At 37.3% G+C, this 17,391-nt stretch overlaps 1 protein-coding gene across 3 annotated transcripts in view; it reads left to right on the top strand.

Annotated features, from left to right (window-relative positions):
• Ppp2r5e (protein phosphatase 2 regulatory subunit B'epsilon) overlaps positions 1 to 17,391 on the top strand; it is a 149,684-nt gene that overhangs the window by 113,734 nt on the left and 18,559 nt on the right. For all 3 annotated transcript variants that reach the window (XM_048798466.1, XM_015489992.2, XM_048798465.1), the window contains 6 exons: positions 11,356 to 11,486; positions 11,645 to 11,704; positions 12,667 to 12,775; positions 14,370 to 14,423; positions 14,538 to 14,588; positions 16,255 to 16,374. In XM_048798466.1, coding sequence (XP_048654423.1) covers positions 11,356 to 11,486; positions 11,645 to 11,704; positions 12,667 to 12,775; positions 14,370 to 14,423; positions 14,538 to 14,588; positions 16,255 to 16,374 — 525 coding nt within the window. The remainder of the gene's footprint in view (positions 1 to 11,355; positions 11,487 to 11,644; positions 11,705 to 12,666; positions 12,776 to 14,369; positions 14,424 to 14,537; positions 14,589 to 16,254; positions 16,375 to 17,391) is intronic.

Raw genomic sequence — 17,391 nt, 5'->3', positions numbered from 1 at the left:
CAATTAACTTTTTGATGAAATAATATGTAACAATGACTACAAGATCAAGAATCACCAGAATTATAACATAAAAGACCAGAAAACAAAACAAATTTAGGGAACTCAAGAGGAAACAGACACAATGAAAGGAGTAGAAAAAAACTGCAAAAAGGAACCTCTAACAGTCTCAGAGACAAAACAAATACATTGGATCCCTGAAACAAAAACAGTGCTATTACAGATAAACATTCAGAAAATTGAAAAGAGCTTTTAGAAATTGAAAATATAATGTGGATAAAAATTTCAGAAGGACTAGAACATTAAAATTAGCAAATCTACCCCCTCAGAAGTAAAACCAAAGAAATAGCATACAAAAGGAAAAAAGGATAAAAAAATCAAAGGGTTGATCCAGAAATTCTGATACATTAGTAAAAAGTTATCCAGAGAATCACAGGGACAGAAAACAGAAAAGAAAATTATCTGAGGAAGACATCAATTCAACACAATTTTCCAAGGGGGGAAAAAAAAAGACGTATAGATATAGCTCATTGAATGCTATACACAATGAATGAAGACCCACACTAAGGAATGTCATTTTGAAGTCTGTGGACTTGGGAACAAAGAGAAGATCTCAAAAGGTTACAGAGAAAACTGATCATTGTAAAGGATAAGGCATTCTGCTGGCCCACACCTTCTTGATTCAAAAATGGAAGCTAAAAGTCAATGGAACAATTCTGTAGTAGATGAATAGAATGATATAAATTGATACCTACCCAAAATGTTAATCAAGTATGTGGGCAGAATAAAGTTGTTTTCATACAAGCACTCCGTGAAAATTAACATCTCATTCATGCTTTCTTAGGAATTATCTAGAAAGAGAAAAAGTTAAGAAAGAAAAGGCATGGCCCAGAAGAGTGGCAAAGGAAGTCTCAGGATGACCACAACAGATACAGCCTAGGGGGATGCCACCAGTACAATTAGAGCAGGATGAACAGAGCTTCCAGGAGGAGGCCTCCACGGGAGAAGAAGGATGGGGGGAGAGCTGATAAATTAGCTGATGTATATGCCACACTGAGAAGAGCTATCTGGCCATCTCAGCGAACTAGGGGATAAATTAGTGACCAACACATAGGAAAGCAAGCAAATATATGGCTGATAGGTGGTAACGTGGGCAGTGGGAACTTGAGGTTGTGGGATGTTCCATGGACTGGACTCACATGCTGAGCCCACATCCTTTCTTTTGAAAGGCAATTTGCCTGAGGCTGCTCTAACCCTCTCTGACTTGAGAATACTAGTCTAAGAACTTCCCCCTGATAAGCAGGGTACAGTCTGCCCTTGAAGGGAGACTTTTATGCCCTTTACACAGACCAGAATCCAAATGCAGGTTAACAGGATAACTAGAAGCAAAGCTCCCCAACCATAAAATCTCTAAGACTAAGTTTCAATTAGAATTGGATATTTAATATGTTATTATAATAGTAAAATCTCCCTACACGGGGTAAACCATGCACAGTGGATACTTGAAAGTCTGATGTGATCCTGCTGTCAGTCAGAAGTCAAGAGATGTCCTGGGTGAGATTCTTTGGAAACTTCTCTGAAACCCCCAATAAAACAGGAGGGCAAAGAAAGGAGTGCTGTCCCTGTTCTCTCTGAGGGGACACACTTTCTCTCTTTCTCCCTTGAGAATATTCTTTTTTCTTTTCCTATCCTTTCTAATAAATTCATGCCTGCTACCCTGAGTTATTTATCTGAAATCCTTCTGGTGTGATCACAAAGAACCAGTGACTAAGGACCTTTGCAGCTCTATGGTCTTTTCAGCTCTGAATATGGTCTTGCTCTGCAATAAGGCAACTATTAGTTCCAGGGTTTTGATTTGTTTTGTGGGAAGAGGAGGAGAGGGGAGGGGAGGGGAGAGGAAAGGAGAGGAGAGGAGGGGAGGGGAAGAAAGATGTGCTTTGAGTATGAACAACATGTATACAATCATGCTAAAGTAAACACAATACTTTGATTTAGTTGAAATTTGTGATGTAACTGTAAAAAAGGACTTAAGACTCTTCATTTTTGCCTACAAATGTCCAATGGATGGATAAAAGCAGGGGCTGGGGTTGTGGCTCAGCGGTAGAGCACTTGCCTAGTACGCATAAGGCACTGGGTTTGATCCTCAGCACCACATAAAATAAAGGTTATTGTGTCCACCTACAAACAAATATATTAAAAAAAAAAAAGCAGGACTAAAGACTTGACATCTTAGGCAGGGGTTGTGGCTCAGTGGCGGAGCACCTGCCTTGCAAATGTGAGGCTCTGGGTTTGATCCTCAGTACTACATAAAATAAATAAATAAAGCTACTGTATTCCTAAAATATTTTAAAAACATAGACTTGACAATTTTGCCTCCATTTTTGCATCTGTCTCCTTCAGTCTGCATTTCCTTGGATTCTAGGAATAATATCTGATTCTATAAAGATCTTATTAAGTGGAAGCTACCCTCCAGGCAGCCGAGGAGATGAGGCCCCCACCTGGCCAATCCTGAGATGATGGACAGATCAAACCTGATCAAGATCACCTGCTTTGGCAGCTGTGAAAGCCTCCAGGTTGTAAACCATCTTAACCCTTGCCCTCATACCCCCTTTCCTAAAGCCTCAGGGTCATTGTCAGTCCCTTAAAGACAAGGGTCCCTTGTCTTCCCAGCATAGTTACACTGATTAATACTACCTTTTCTGTTTGGTTTTTGGAACAAGTGGCCAGACCTGATTTATTGGATCCCCAGAGTCAGGTCTCCACCTAGGACTGTGGAAGCACAACTACACTGGATGTGGAGGCGGGAAATACAGAGAAAAATATATAATAATTTCTAATATTATGTATTTCTTATATTGCTGTTTCTTGATTTTTCATTTTAGATTTTATAAAATTTTATAAAATCTAAAATGAAAAATCAAGAAACAGCAATATAAGAAATACATAATATTAGAAATTATTATATATTTTTCTCTGTATTTCCCGCCTCCACATCCAGTGTAGTTGTGCTTCCACAGTCCTAGGTGGAGACCTGACTCTGGGGATCCAATAAATCAGGTCTGGCCACTTGTTCCAAAAACCAAACAGAAAAGGTAGTATTAATCAGTGTAACTATGCTGGGAAGACAAGGGACCCTTGTCTTTAAGGGACTGACAATGACCCTGAGGCTTTAGGAAAGGGGGTATGAGGGCAAGGGTTAAGATGGTTTACAACCTGGAGGCTTTCACAGCTGCCAAAGCAGGTGATCTTGATCAGGTTTGATCTGTCCATCATCTCAGGATTGGCCAGGTGGGGGCCTCATCTCCTCGGCTGCCTGGAGGGTAGCTTCCACTTAATAAGATCTTTATAGAATCAGATATTATTCCTAGAATCCAAGGAAATGCAGACTGAAGGAGACAGATGCAAAAATGGAGGCAAAATTGTCAAGTCTATGTTTTTAAAATATTTTAGGAATACAGTAGCTTTATTTATTTATTTTATGTAGTACTGAGGATCAAACCCAGAGCCTCACATTTGCAAGGCAGGTGCTCCGCCACTGAGCCACAACCCCTGCCTAAGATGTCAAGTCTTTAGTCCTGCTTTTTTTTTTTTAATATATTTGTTTGTAGGTGGACACAATAACCTTTATTTTATGTGGTGCTGAGGATCAAACCCAGTGCCTTATGCGTACTAGGCAAGTGCTCTACCGCTGAGCCACAACCCCAGCCCCTGCTTTTATCCATCCATTGGACATTTGTAGGCAAAAATGAAGAGTCTTAAGTCCTTTTTTACAGTTACATCACAAATTTCAACTAAATCAAAGTATTGTGTTTACTTTAGCATGATTGTATACATGTTGTTCATACTCAAAGCACATCTTTCTTCCCCTCCCCTCCTCTCCTCTCCTTTCCTCTCCCCTCCCCTCCCCTCTCCTCCTCTTCCCACAAAACAAATCAAAACCCTGGAACTAATAGTTGCCTTATTGCAGAGCAAGACCATATTCAGAGCTGAAAAGACCATAGAGCTGCAAAGGTCCTTAGTCACTGGTTCTTTGTGATCACACCAGAAGGATTTCAGATAAATAACTCAGGGTAGCAGGCATGAATTTATTAGAAAGGATAGGAAAAGAAAAAAGAATATTCTCAAGGGAGAAAGAGAGAAAGTGTGTCCCCTCAGAGAGAACAGGGACAGCACTCCTTTCTTTGCCCTCCTGTTTTATTGGGGGTTTCAGAGAAGTTTCCAAAGAATCTCACCCAGGACATCTCTTGACTTCTGACTGACAGCAGGATCACATCAGACTTTCAAGTATCCACTGTGCATGGTTTACCCCGTGTAGGGAGATTTTACTATTATAATAACATATTAAATATCCAATTCTAATTGAAACTTAGTCTTAGAGATTTTATGGTTGGGGAGCTTTGCTTCTAGTTATCCTGTTAACCTGCATTTGGATTCTGGTCTGTGTAAAGGGCATAAAAGTCTCCCTTCAAGGGCAGACTGTACCCTGCTTATCAGGGGGAAGTTCTTAGACTAGTATTCTCAAGTCAGAGAGGGTTAGAGCAGCCTCAGGCAAATTGCCTTTCAAAAGAAAGGATGTGGGCTCAGCATGTGAGTCCAGTCCATGGAACATCCCACAACCTCAAGTTCCCACTGCCCACGTTACCACCTATCAGCCATATATTTGCTTGCTTTCCTATGTGTTGGTCACTAATTTATCCCCTAGTTCGCTGAGATGGCCAGATAGCTCTTCTCAGTGTGGCATATACATCAGCTAATTTATCAGCTCTCCCCCCATCCTTCTTCTCCCGTGGAGGCCTCCTCCTGGAAGCTCTGTTCATCCTGCTCTAATTGTACTGGTGGCATCCCCCTAGGCTGTATCTGTTGTGGTCATCCTGAGACTTCCTTTGCCACTCTTCTGGGCCATGCCTTTTCTTTCTTAACTTTTTCTCTTTCTAGATAATTCCTAAGAAAGCATGAATGAGATGTTAATTTTCACGGAGTGCTTGTATGAAAACAACTTTATTCTGCCCACATACTTGATTAACATTTTGGGTAGGTATCAATTTATATCATTCTATTCATCTACTACAGAATTGTTCCATTGACTTTTAGCTTCCATTTTTGAATCAAGAAGGTGTGGGCCAGCAGAATGCCTTATCCTTTACAATGATCAGTTTTCTCTGTAACCTTTTGAGATCTTCTCTTTGTTCCCAAGTCCACAGACTTCAAAATGACATTCCTTAGTGTGGGTCTTCATTCATTGTGTATAGCATTCAATGAGCTATATCTATACGTCTTTTTTTTTCCCCCCTTGGAAAATTGTGTTGAATTGATGTCTTCCTCAGATAATTTTCTTTTCTGTTTTCTGTCCCTGTGATTCTCTGGATAACTTTTTACTAATGTATCAGAATTTCTGGATCAACCCTTTGATTTTTTTATCCTTTTTTCCTTTTGTATGCTATTTCTTTGGTTTTACTTCTGAGGGGGTAGATTTGCTAATTTTAATGTTCTAGTCCTTCTGAAATTTTTATCCACATTATATTTTCAATTTCTAAAAGCTCTTTTCAATTTTCTGAATGTTTATCTGTAATAGCACTGTTTTTGTTTCAGGGATCCAATGTATTTGTTTTGTCTCTGAGACTGTTAGAGGTTCCTTTTTGCAGTTTTTTTCTACTCCTTTCATTGTGTCTGTTTCCTCTTGAGTTCCCTAAATTTGTTTTGTTTTCTGGTCTTTTATGTTATAATTCTGGTGATTCTTGATCTTGTAGTCATTGTTACATATTATTTCATCAAAAAGTTAATTGGAACCTGTATGTGTGTTTGTGTGTACACGCATGCATGCATGTGCCCACAGGTGTATATATTTGTGTGACACTTAGCAGCTGGTGACTTTCAATGGGATAATTTGGCAAGGATCTTACCTTTTTTACTGAGAACCCTTCAGATGTTGGTTTATCTGAACGTCTTTCCTCTTCAGGCTATTAGTTTCCCCAAAAAGAGATCTTTTGATTTCTTGCCTTATCCAAAATTGAGAGCCTAATTAGGGAAGGATGGAAAAGATCTTACTCTTAAGTATGCAGGGTTTTATTTAATCTTGTTATTTTCAGTAAATGCTTCATTAGCAGTGTGTGAAGCTCCAAGAGTAGATACTTGGTCATTTATTCTTTCTAGACTTAAATGGAGGTCTTTGTAATGCTGCATGGGACAGAGATCCAGGGGGCTCGTGTCTCCTTCTAGAGACTTTAAACCAGTCCTCCTGTTTTTATATATTTCTCATATACTGATTGTCAAATATATCTGCATGCCTTCAATTCTTAAGCCTTTAAGAATCTCTGATGTAAATTGGCATGCTCATTGTTAGCTTTCCTCCCTTCCTACAAAATGGAAAAACACTTAGCAGAATGGTGTGACAGAAATCCTAAGATGGTTACCTCTTGTCATCGACTTCCAATCTGTGAAAAATCTGCAAGCATGTCTGATCTGCTGTCCTCTGGTCTTCTCTGCTCTTTGGGTTTATTCCATTGTTTTTCTTTCAGTGTCATTTCAGGGAGGTTTTATGAGGAAAGTTTCAGTTCCCCATGTCTAACTGGAAGGCACGGTCCTCCTCATTTCACTATAGGTTTATTATGACATTCAAATAAGGATTCTTTGTCTAAAACACTATGCAATTCATCCTTGTTAGCTTCAGGAAAGGTGCTTTTTTTCTTTTTAATTTTGAAGTCAGCATGTTGACAGCTCTGTCTTTGCTCTTTAATCACCTTGGAACTCTTGTTTTTCTTTTGACAACAAATTGCCTGTTATATTATTGTGGATGGCACAGTTCACCTAGGCATTTATAAATGTCAAGTTAATATTTCTTATTGGTTTTTCTGTTACATTTGTGTTTTATTACAGAAATCCACTTTTGTATCTATGCTTATTATACTTTCTCTTTTGTCTTATACATCATAAAATCATCAAAATTATGTTCTATAGAGCACAAGAAAAGTAGTTTAATATTGTAGTTCATCTTCCTTTCTCATAGAACAGGATACAATTAATATTTGTGCCTTGTAAATGACTAATTTGAGACCTGGTGATACTTTGAGAACTGTCTTAGCTTTTTTGTCACTGTGGACCTATTTTGTGGCACAACATTATGATGGGGAGCATGTAGCAGAGCAGAGCTGCTCCCTTCATGTCTGCTGGGAAGGTGAGAGAGCATGAGAATGCTTAAGAGCTTGAGTGAGAGCACAAGCCAGCAACCAGGGACCATTAGGACATACCCCCAGAACTAGCTCCCTTGAACTAGGTTCCACCTCCTCCTGTTTCCATCCTCTCTCAGTTGTCCATTCAGCTCTGAATCCATAATAGACTAATTCAGTGATGAGGTTAAAGTCCTAACCATTACAAGAACTTAATGAAAACTTTAGTTAAATAATTTTTATTTAATGATATGTTTATTAAACTCTTAAGATTAACTTCATAAGCATAGTTGATTCAAGTTTTACTAAGATTACACCCCCTCAAACCTTCTCTTATGTTGGCTACAAATTAGTCATTAAGCCCTCTTGCAACACTTAAAAACAGAAACCAAATGAAAAAATAGGACTTGAAAAGTTAATCATTTCTATTAATAAGGAATGAAACGGGGTGGGTCAGATACCTTTTGTCAATTTGAGCAAGTTCATAGATAAAGATATACTGAGTCCATCTGGGTCTTCTGGTTTTTTTTTTTTTTTTGAGTAAGGGTTGGGTGGGGAGGCTGTGGGATTCTAGGCCTCTCTTTTGTACATGAAATGTTTTAACTTGCTCATTGCCTCTTATAGTGAGCTCCAAGTTCGTTCAACACTTTGTGTGTGCCCAGCAACAAGAACCATCCCTGGCATGTGGAAAGAACACTACTAAGGGGTCATTTCTGACATCTTTCGATGACAGGTGTTATTAACAGCATCTTCTATTCAGATAGGTTGCTGGTGAGGGTGTGTACTATTGAATCTTTCATGAACATTGCTATAGTTTTGTGTGCCCCTCAAGGCTTGGTTCCCTGGGTATAGCGTAGTAGAATGTCTGTAAGTCATTTGAGGTGTGCTTTTGGAAGGGATTATGGGACACCAGTCTCTCCCTCTTCTCTGGTTAGAGATTTAATCATATACTTGCTCCCACATAATTGATACCCATACCATGAGGTGATGCCATCAAGGGGTGGCCCTGGTCATAGAGTCTTGTGCTATATGCTGTTTGGCCTTTTAGCCTCTAAAACTGTGAGCTAAATAAACCTTTTCCTCTTAGTATCCTGTGTTGAGTATTTTATTATAGTGATGAAGAATTGATAAATACAAACACTCTTGCCCTACTCCACTCTTGGGTCAGCCTGGATATCATTTCCTCTAGAAGCCTTCCCTGTCACTGCACTTCTTCCAAATAGAGTAGTTAGGTCTCTTATGCAATCATACAGCTTACCGAACTATTTGTGCTATTTATTCACCTGTGTCCCTCATTAGATTAGGCTCTGCAAAAGCAGATTGTATCTATCTAAACCATTATTGTATCCCTGGCTCCTTGGCCATTGGCTGCCAATACATATTTACCTGAAATATTCATTTTATTTTAAACAAATGGATGGCACTGTAGAACCAAAAATGATGTCCCATTTTACTTCCCATTTTGGGGAAGACTGCCCTTCAGTTTGTGCTTCCTGCCATATTTGAAGGCTCATTTTCACAGTTTTTTCATTTGAAGAAAAGCATCATACTGAAGCACATTCATTTTATTACCACCCACTTAGTTATGCTTTTGCTGTCAATCTCAGCCTCATATTTTAACCACTTGAATTGTGCTTATGCATGTCTTGATAGTTTTTGATACAGATGTTAGTCTGCTTTCATTTGTGTGCTGCCTATGTGTTCTTGAAATGTTTTGCTATAAAAGATATTACTTTTCTTTTAAAGCAATGGTAATGAATGTATTTAAAAACTCAGATCAGTTTCTAAGTTTGTTCTTTAGCCAGAGGGACTTGCCCACTGTCATTTTAAAAAGAAACAGGTTATTGAGTTATAGTTTACATGACATAAAGTCACCATTTTACAGTTTACAGTTCATTGGTTTTTAGTATATTTACAGAGTTGTGCAGCTATTACCACCATATAATTGTAGATATCCCCCAAACAAACCTGTACCCATTAGTAGTCACTTCCCATTGTACTTCTTTGTCTACAGATTTGCCTATTCTGGGTATTTCATATAAATAGAATCATACATGATATGGCTTTTGTGTTGGCTCCTTTTCCTAAGCATGATGTTTGGAAGGTTCATCCATGATACACACTACTTCTTTTCCTTTTATGACTGAATAGTATTCCATTGTATCACATAGTATCTGTCTCTTTATCAGTTGATGGACATTTGGGTTGTTTCATCTTTTGACTGTTTCAATATTGCTACTATGAACAAAAGTTTTTGTATGAATATATCTGATTTCAGTTCTTTTGATTGTACACCTAGGAGTGATGTTGCTTCATCATATAGCAACTAGAAATTTTGAGGAACTGTCACACTGTTTTCCAAAATGCCTATTACTATTTTACATTCTTATGAACAAATTGGATCCCTTACATATTGTTTCTTTGTTTGCCAAGACTCTTTATCACCCCCCCTTTTTAATTAGAGCTGTCAAATAAGTTGTATCTTCTTCTTTTGTATTTCTGTAGTGATTAGTGAAATATATAACTGTTTCATGTGTCTTTTAGCCATTTGTATACATTCTTTGTGATTTGTCTATTCAAAAACTGTCCTTTTTCCTTTTTTGCATTGAACTCACATCTTTAGGTTTAATTATCCATTTTGAGTTGACTATATGGTGTGGGGTAGGGATCTAGGTTTATTCTTTTGTGTGTGGAAATCCAATTGTTATCAGCACTACTGGTTGAAAAGACTATTCTTTCTGCATTGAGTTATCTTGGCATCCTCACTGAAAATTGTTTGACTGTAAATTTGAGGGATTATTTTGGGATCCTCAGTTCTATTCTGTGATCTGCCTGTCTGTCCTGACAGTATCACACTCTGTCAGTTACTGGAAGCTTTACACTAAGTTTTGAAATTGAAAAGTTTCCCTCATAAGATTGTTTTGGTTCTCCTGGGTATTTTCACATAAATTACAGGATCAACTAGTCGATTTCTGTAAAGTCAAAGCATTTGACAGGGAATGAGTTGAATCTGTAGTGTACACTGTCATTTGACCTGAGCCTTAGCTCATTTTTTCTTTTGGGCTATGTCTTGAAGGCATGGATCTCATTATGAGTATGTGGATGTGATATTATCAGGATTCTATTATTAACTTAAGATTATAAAGGATTGAGAACATAAATATGTTATTCACTTATAACATATATACTAAAACAATAAATATTCATTCTGATGACTTGTTTTTTTTCTTTTTAAAAATTTTTATTATTAGTTGTTCAAAACATTACATAGTTCTTGACATATCATATTTCATACATTTGATTCAAGTGGGTTATGAACCGGTTTTATAATGAGCCATACTCATGTAACAAGAACCCAGATCTAAAAAGAATATTATACAAGTATCACTGGGGCCTTTTTTTCCCCTTTCTTTGTGGGATTGAACTGTCTAGTTCAGTCTCAAATTTAATATGAAAAACTGAAGAGCATTTTAGACAGTTTACCAAATGGCATTCTTCCTAAAAGAATAACTGGGCCCTTCAACAGATGAATGGATAAAGAAAATGTGGTATATATACACAATGAAATATTAGAACCCAAAGCCTTGTGCCTGCAAAGCAAGCATTCTACCAACTGAGCTATATCCCCAGCCCTCACTGGGGACTTTCGATATTTTACCTTATGTTCTGGTAGAGCTGAAAGTTTATCCTAACCGTATATTTGGAACTTAAGATTAGTAGGTAGCATAAACACTGTTTAAGGTTATGGACTTCAGGCCTTGAGGTGGGTTCTGATCCTAACTCTACTACTTATTATCTCTGATACCATGGGGAAGTTACTTAACCTTTCTATACCTCAGTTTTCTTGTCTGTAAGACTGACATATAAAAACTACTTCATTGGGAGAATTCAGATGTGTAGATTGCTTAGAAAAGTGCCTGATGATTATATTATAGTAAATGCTATGTGTGTTGGCTATTATTATTAATGTTATTGTTATTATTGTATTTCTGTTCACTGCAATAGAAGCCCTTTGTCTGACTTGTTTATCACTATATTCCTGGATTAACACAGTGCTTGGCGCATAATAGATAGTAAATACTTTTGTTGAGGAAGGAAGAAATGAAGGGAGGGATTTTAAATAATGAATGATCATATGCCTAAATTCTTTCCTGAAGCAGCTTTTGACAGCTGTACTGTCTTTCATTTCCCACAGCTTTTGGAGCTATTTGACAGTGAAGACCCTCGGGAACGAGACTACTTAAAAACAGTTCTACACAGAATTTATGGCAAGTTTCTTGGTCTTAGAGCATTTATCCGAAAACAGATTAACAATATTTTTCTAAGGTAAGTGGAGTGTGGGGGATCGGGAGATGCAAAGTTGATGTTTTTATAGAAATACTAAATAAGCCTCCAATATTTGAACATAGTATACTGACTATTCCAACTCACTTCCTTCCCTTCCTCCTTCCTTTCCTGCCCTCTCCTCTCTCTTCTGTTTTAAGGTTTGTTTATGAAACAGAACACTTCAATGGTGTAGCTGAACTTCTGGAAATATTAGGAAGGTAAGCTCTTTCTATGTAATTACTTATCTCAGGTGAATATTATTCTGAAGATTGGGTTCAGGTGGCACAGAGAAATGCTGACCTAGGTCTCTTACTGTGTATACCCTGGGTCTCTCTCATTTGTGCCTAGCATGTTTCCCAACTGACTCCACAAGACACTATTTCCTCTTCCTCTTGTTCCATAATTATGCATTGCTCATTCCTCTGGAATGACTGAAAAAGCCAAAAGTTCATTTATTACTATAGAGATAATATATCTAATTGTAGTCAGGCTAGTCACACCAAAACATTCTATTCTATAAGCATAGTTTCTAGGCTACCCCTCCTTTGCCATATCTGTTGAAAGCAAGTTTATAATAGATTGGGAAAATTGGCCATTTTCAGTGGAACTATGTACCCAGGTGTAGTTCTGGAACAGCTGCTGCCTGGCATAGTGGAACAAATTGAAAAGACACAGCCTAATGTTGCCGGACAATGGGATAACTTAGTTTTTCCTCTTGATACGAGGAGAAAAAGAAAGTGAAACTCACCCAATTTTCTCCCATTGACCTCCCAAGGTTGGCCAGAGATTTCAGGAATGAGAAGGAATAATATCTGGAAAAGGAAAGAGATATATTAAAGGAGGAAGTTAGCAAAGCAGCCATCATATGGGGAAGATAAAGAAGGAGGAAGGAAAAAGTTAGGGCTTTTTATAAAAATCTTTTGGAAACCATTGGACTAGTTTTAAGAGCACTGGAGCCTTTGTTGGGTGATCATAAGCAAATTCACTTCTCTTAAACTTCCTTCCTACTTAAATGAACTCTTTGAAGTAACTAAAAAGTCTTGAATGCCACTCGGGTTGGTTTTGGTTATGGTTCTGGACAAACAACTGATTAATACTTAACCAGGCTCACAGAACACTTTCTTTTGGTCTTAAGTGTTGTGGTAACATTGCTAATTTGTGTCTCTTTTCTTTTTCCTAGTATTATCAATGGCTTTGCTTTACCTCTTAAGGCAGAACACAAACAGTTTCTGGTGAAAGTGTTGATCCCTTTACACACTGTCAGGAGCTTATCACTCTTCCATGCCCAGGTAGAATTTTAAAGTGCAATTACTTTTGAAGCAAGATAAAAAGTTTGCAAACTCAGTGGTTTTGATATTGATATTACCTTTATTAAAAAAAAAAAAACAAGTCTCATTAAAGTTTAAAAATACTCCCTGATGATAATTAGAATGTATAAATGATTTTTTCTGTTTACAGAAGAACTGTGGGAATATTTATAAGGTGGGAGCAGCTGGTGTTCAGTTTTGTTTTTTTTTTTTTTTTTTGATGATTTTCCCAAGTTCACACAGATATTGAACATATTGCCTACAATAGAATGTATGTGGGCTCTTCAGATTCAGATCTTTGGACATTGTGTAATAATTTTTTTAATGTTCTTGAATATTTTGTTCTACCTTACTTTGCATTGGTTCATTAGTTGCCCTTTTGTCCCCTCTTCTACTTCATTCACCATTTCTTTTTCACTTTGCACACAGAAATGAACATTCTCACAAGTAAACAAGTTTTCAAAATTTTTACTTTTTTTTTTTTTTAAACCTTCATTACTTTAGAAAGCATATCCCGTCTTGTCCCCATTCTAGTTTCTGTGTGAACACTACCTTGCATGGTAAGCATGTCACTAGAAGGCAGGTGATCTAGGGGTATTTTTAATTTTAGTATTTCAAACCTCTGATTCCCTTCTTACTTCCAGTGGAAATGCTATTAGTTTGCATAAAAATGTAGCAATTTTGTTCATAATGTTTCTCTTTAAATGTGAAAATGTGATTTGAGGAAAAACTAATCCATTATATTTCTAATTTAGAATACTATCAAAATGTTGGTGTTTGTGAGGGTGGATTTCTTGTTTAAGAATCTTGACAAGCCCTTCACACATATTGCCATTTATTTTTGTAATGGTCTATCACATTTTGTGATCATTTAAAAGAATTTTTTCTTAGATATATTAGTATCAGATTGGGACTCTGCATTTCTCTAGGTTCTTAACTGTGACAGGTACAGCCTTTTATCTCTTTGTGAAATTGTTAGTTTGTGCTTGCCATTGCAGGCAACCAGCTGGGTCTTGAGAAAGTGCCTACCTCCCCTGTAGGATTCTTCTGAAAAGCACAGTAAAACCTAGTACTATTGATGTTAGCAAAAAGAGAAAGAAAGCCCATGAGATAAGCCCTAATAGTACGTAAATATGATATTTTCAGAATATACTGAATGTAATGTTTCACTTCTGCTTTTCATTAGCTGCAGATGCTTCATGTCTCAATACTCTTAAAAAAAAAAAAATTCTCTTGGAACCTTTTTAGTGTTTGTCTTTGGCTAGAAAAAGTAGCTTTTAGCTGGGTATTATGTCGTGCTCCTGTAGTCCCTACTCAGAAGGCTGAGGAAGGAGGATCACTTGAACCCAGAAATTCAAGACCAACCTGGGCAACACAGCGTAGCCAGACCTTGTCTTTTTTTGAAAAAGAGCTTTATATTTTGCTTGATATATTTTATTTTTATGATAGTTAAAATGAGTTCATAGTGCAGTTAAGACCAGAGTCTGGAGACATTTTAGGAAGTTTTAATACTCTATATTTTGAGCCATTAGTATAAAGAGTTCACAATTTTGTCTTTCATATTTTGTTTCTTCAGTTGGCGTATTGTATAGTCCAGTTTCTGGAGAAAGATCCTTCACTCACAGAACCAGTAAGTAATGGTTTTTTCCTCTCAATTCAGAACTTAACTTTAAGAAAAATAACTTTTCCTGAAAGTAGTAGGAAAAATTAAATGCCGCATGTTTTTTTTCTCCTTTCTTATTAGGTTATTAGGGGATTAATGAAATTTTGGCCTAAAACATGCAGTCAAAAAGAGGTAAGTGCTTAGTGTCAAGGAGTAACAATAGCTTACTAAGTGCTTTGCCAAGTGCCAGGCATTGAGCTAAATATGTAAATATACATCATCCAAAGCTCATTTGTAGCTCTATGAGGCAGGACTATCCGTCTCCTTTCATTAATAATGAAATTGAAGCTTAGAGGGGAAGGAAGTAGCCCACTCAAGCACACTAAGAACAGGTAAGTTGATCAGAAACCACCTCCCTAACTCCTGATCATGAGGCTTTTATCCACTGTGTTGCTCGGTCTCAGGTAACCCCAGATGAGGTCCCGTTTATATGTTCAGTTGTCAATTCTGTTGTTCCCTTCCTAGTCATTCCCTTCGTAGTATGTAAATTTTGCTGTCACTATAGATGCTATAGCAAACTTCTCACATGCTTCTTAAAACACAGTATGGATGGGATCTTAATATGTATAATCTTAAATTATATAATAGCCTTTAGTTTCATTCATAAGTAGCTCTAGAAGGTTCTGACCTACAGTCATTTGCATCTTTGCTGAGACCTAAGCAGGAACACACACAATGTGAGGATTTGGGAAGTGAATCCTCAAGCATGCAGCTTAGAGGTGAGCCTAACTGAATCTGCCCGAGATCTTTAGTCACTCTGCTGAAAGGTTAAAACTACGTGGAACCTGGTCTAGAAACCAAGTTCAGCTGTTAGTTTTATATTTTGTGAGAATTTTAGGTAAACTTTTATGTGTGTCTTGACAAATGGCAGGGGTTCAAGCCCTGCTTTATGCAATTTCAAAAAGTCATCTAATTTCTTGATATCTGTTAGGTAAAATTAAACTGTGCATTGCTACCTAGAGCATTGCAAGATATGCCAGCAGTTTCTTATCTCATGTTTTAATTGCATACTTTTTTCTCCAGTTATTTTCTGTGGTTAAATAGGTGACAACTGTTTTTTATTTCTATCATTTTTTTCATTATACTTAATATAATTGACCAAATCAACTATTATTCCTGTTCCATCTTATAACCTAATAGTGCTGGTCTCTAGGCACATAGTGCTGAAGCCATGAGATTCACTGTGCTCTCTAGAGAGCTTATGTGTATGTGTGCAAGTACATAGAATGGGGTCAGTGTTTGTTGACAAGTTTATGTGATACCTTCATGTGGGAGTTAGCTCATTTGTGTTGTTCATATGACTTTTTTCTATTCTGTTAATTGGTGTATCCTATAGGAGTACTTACTGCAGTAGCAGAGACCACATTCGCTTGGCAGATGACTGCCTGCACCACTGTGTATTTCTACTTGTCCATACCATAGGCCCCCCTCCCATTGTTTGAAAAGAGGTGGGGTAAGAGAGGTGGAGATAGCTAGGTTGCTAGCAGTAGAGAGGAAAGCCTGCTGGGAGAGTCCTGTTTCCCAGAGGCCAGGTGCAGTATGTGAGTGCTCCTTATTCCCTGGCATGTGTAGGAGTAGACTGCTTTTTTCAAACTAGGTTGGATTCTGTTTTCAGTGTTGTAGGGAACTTTTGACGTATATCCTATGGTATGAATTCTTTGTAAAATGGGATAATGCATCTTTGTTTGGTTTTATGTGTATGTTTTTCTTAAAGTGGGGTGAACTATCATTAATCATCAACAATCATGTTGATTTTTAAAATAAGTGCCTCTCATTTATGTTTTGCTTCTACTTATAGGTCATGTTCCTTGGGGAGCTGGAAGAAATTTTGGATGTGATTGAACCTTCACAATTTGTTAAAATTCAAGAACCTTTGTTTAAACAAATTGCCAAGTGTGTATCTAGTCCCCATTTTCAGGTTGGTAGTAAAGAGGACATGAGCCAGAGTGTCCTGTAGAACATGAATTGTTTTGGTTTGATTTCACTTGTCTTGAAGGAGATGTAATGAATGACAGCTGCTTTAAAAAAAAAATTATTATATTTTTTGTTGTTTTATTTGCTGCTTTTTATTTGAATTTCCTCACATAACAGTTCTTAACAGCCACCCTATCTTGAGCACCTGTTGCCTAATGGCTACTGTAATGGTGCCTTCTTGAATTCCTAAATACCCTGCAAGGAAGGCATTCTGTTTTTTGTTTGTTTGTTTGTTTTTTTAAACAGATTTACAGATAGGAATAACTTATCTCAGGGAAATTACTGAGTACAAAGTGGGCTGGTTGGGTTATTATTAATTATTTTTAATAATATTAATTATTAAAAATAATAATTATTATTATTAATAGTTAATATTATTAATTATTATTAGAAGACTAAATAGTACTTAGGAGAAAAAAAATGACCCTAACATTCTTTCTGTACTGTGCTAAATGCTTTATGTACATTATTAATGAACTTTACATTATCCTCTGAGGCTCTTTTCCATTTTTTGGATGAGGCTCAGAGAATGCTTTGCACGAAGTTCCAAATTAATAGGGCATGGAGTTAAATTTTGATCTTAACTGTAGCTTCTTGCTGAAGCCCATGACCTTCACATGGCCTGCTCTGCCTCCTTGTGGCCACTCAGGGAGAACACGGGAGAGGCCGACCTTGACATCTGTTTTCAATGGTGGAGCCCTTGCTGCAGTGCTATGGAACCCACATAGGAGAAAAGAAATGGGAATCAGGGTTGAAAACATGTTTATTTTTAATCCCCTGGCTGTCTCATTGAAGATCCATCTCACAAACCTAGAGGATTGACTGCTTGTCACTTTGAAGAGATTGTTCAGATTGTGGTTTGCAGCACAAAAGCACATTTCAAATGGAGTCATTTGATGGGAACTTTCCCTTTAGTTGTCATTATCCAGCAGAGGCAGAGAGATTGGCTCTTGCTGTTTTA

Source organism: Marmota marmota, unplaced genomic scaffold (assembly GCF_001458135.2).
Source record: "Marmota marmota marmota unplaced genomic scaffold, marMar, whole genome shotgun sequence".
Lineage (NCBI taxonomy): Eukaryota > Metazoa > Chordata > Mammalia > Rodentia > Sciuridae > Marmota > Marmota marmota.
Note: the sequence above shows the minus strand (reverse complement) of the source record. Positions and strands in the feature narration are given on the sequence as shown.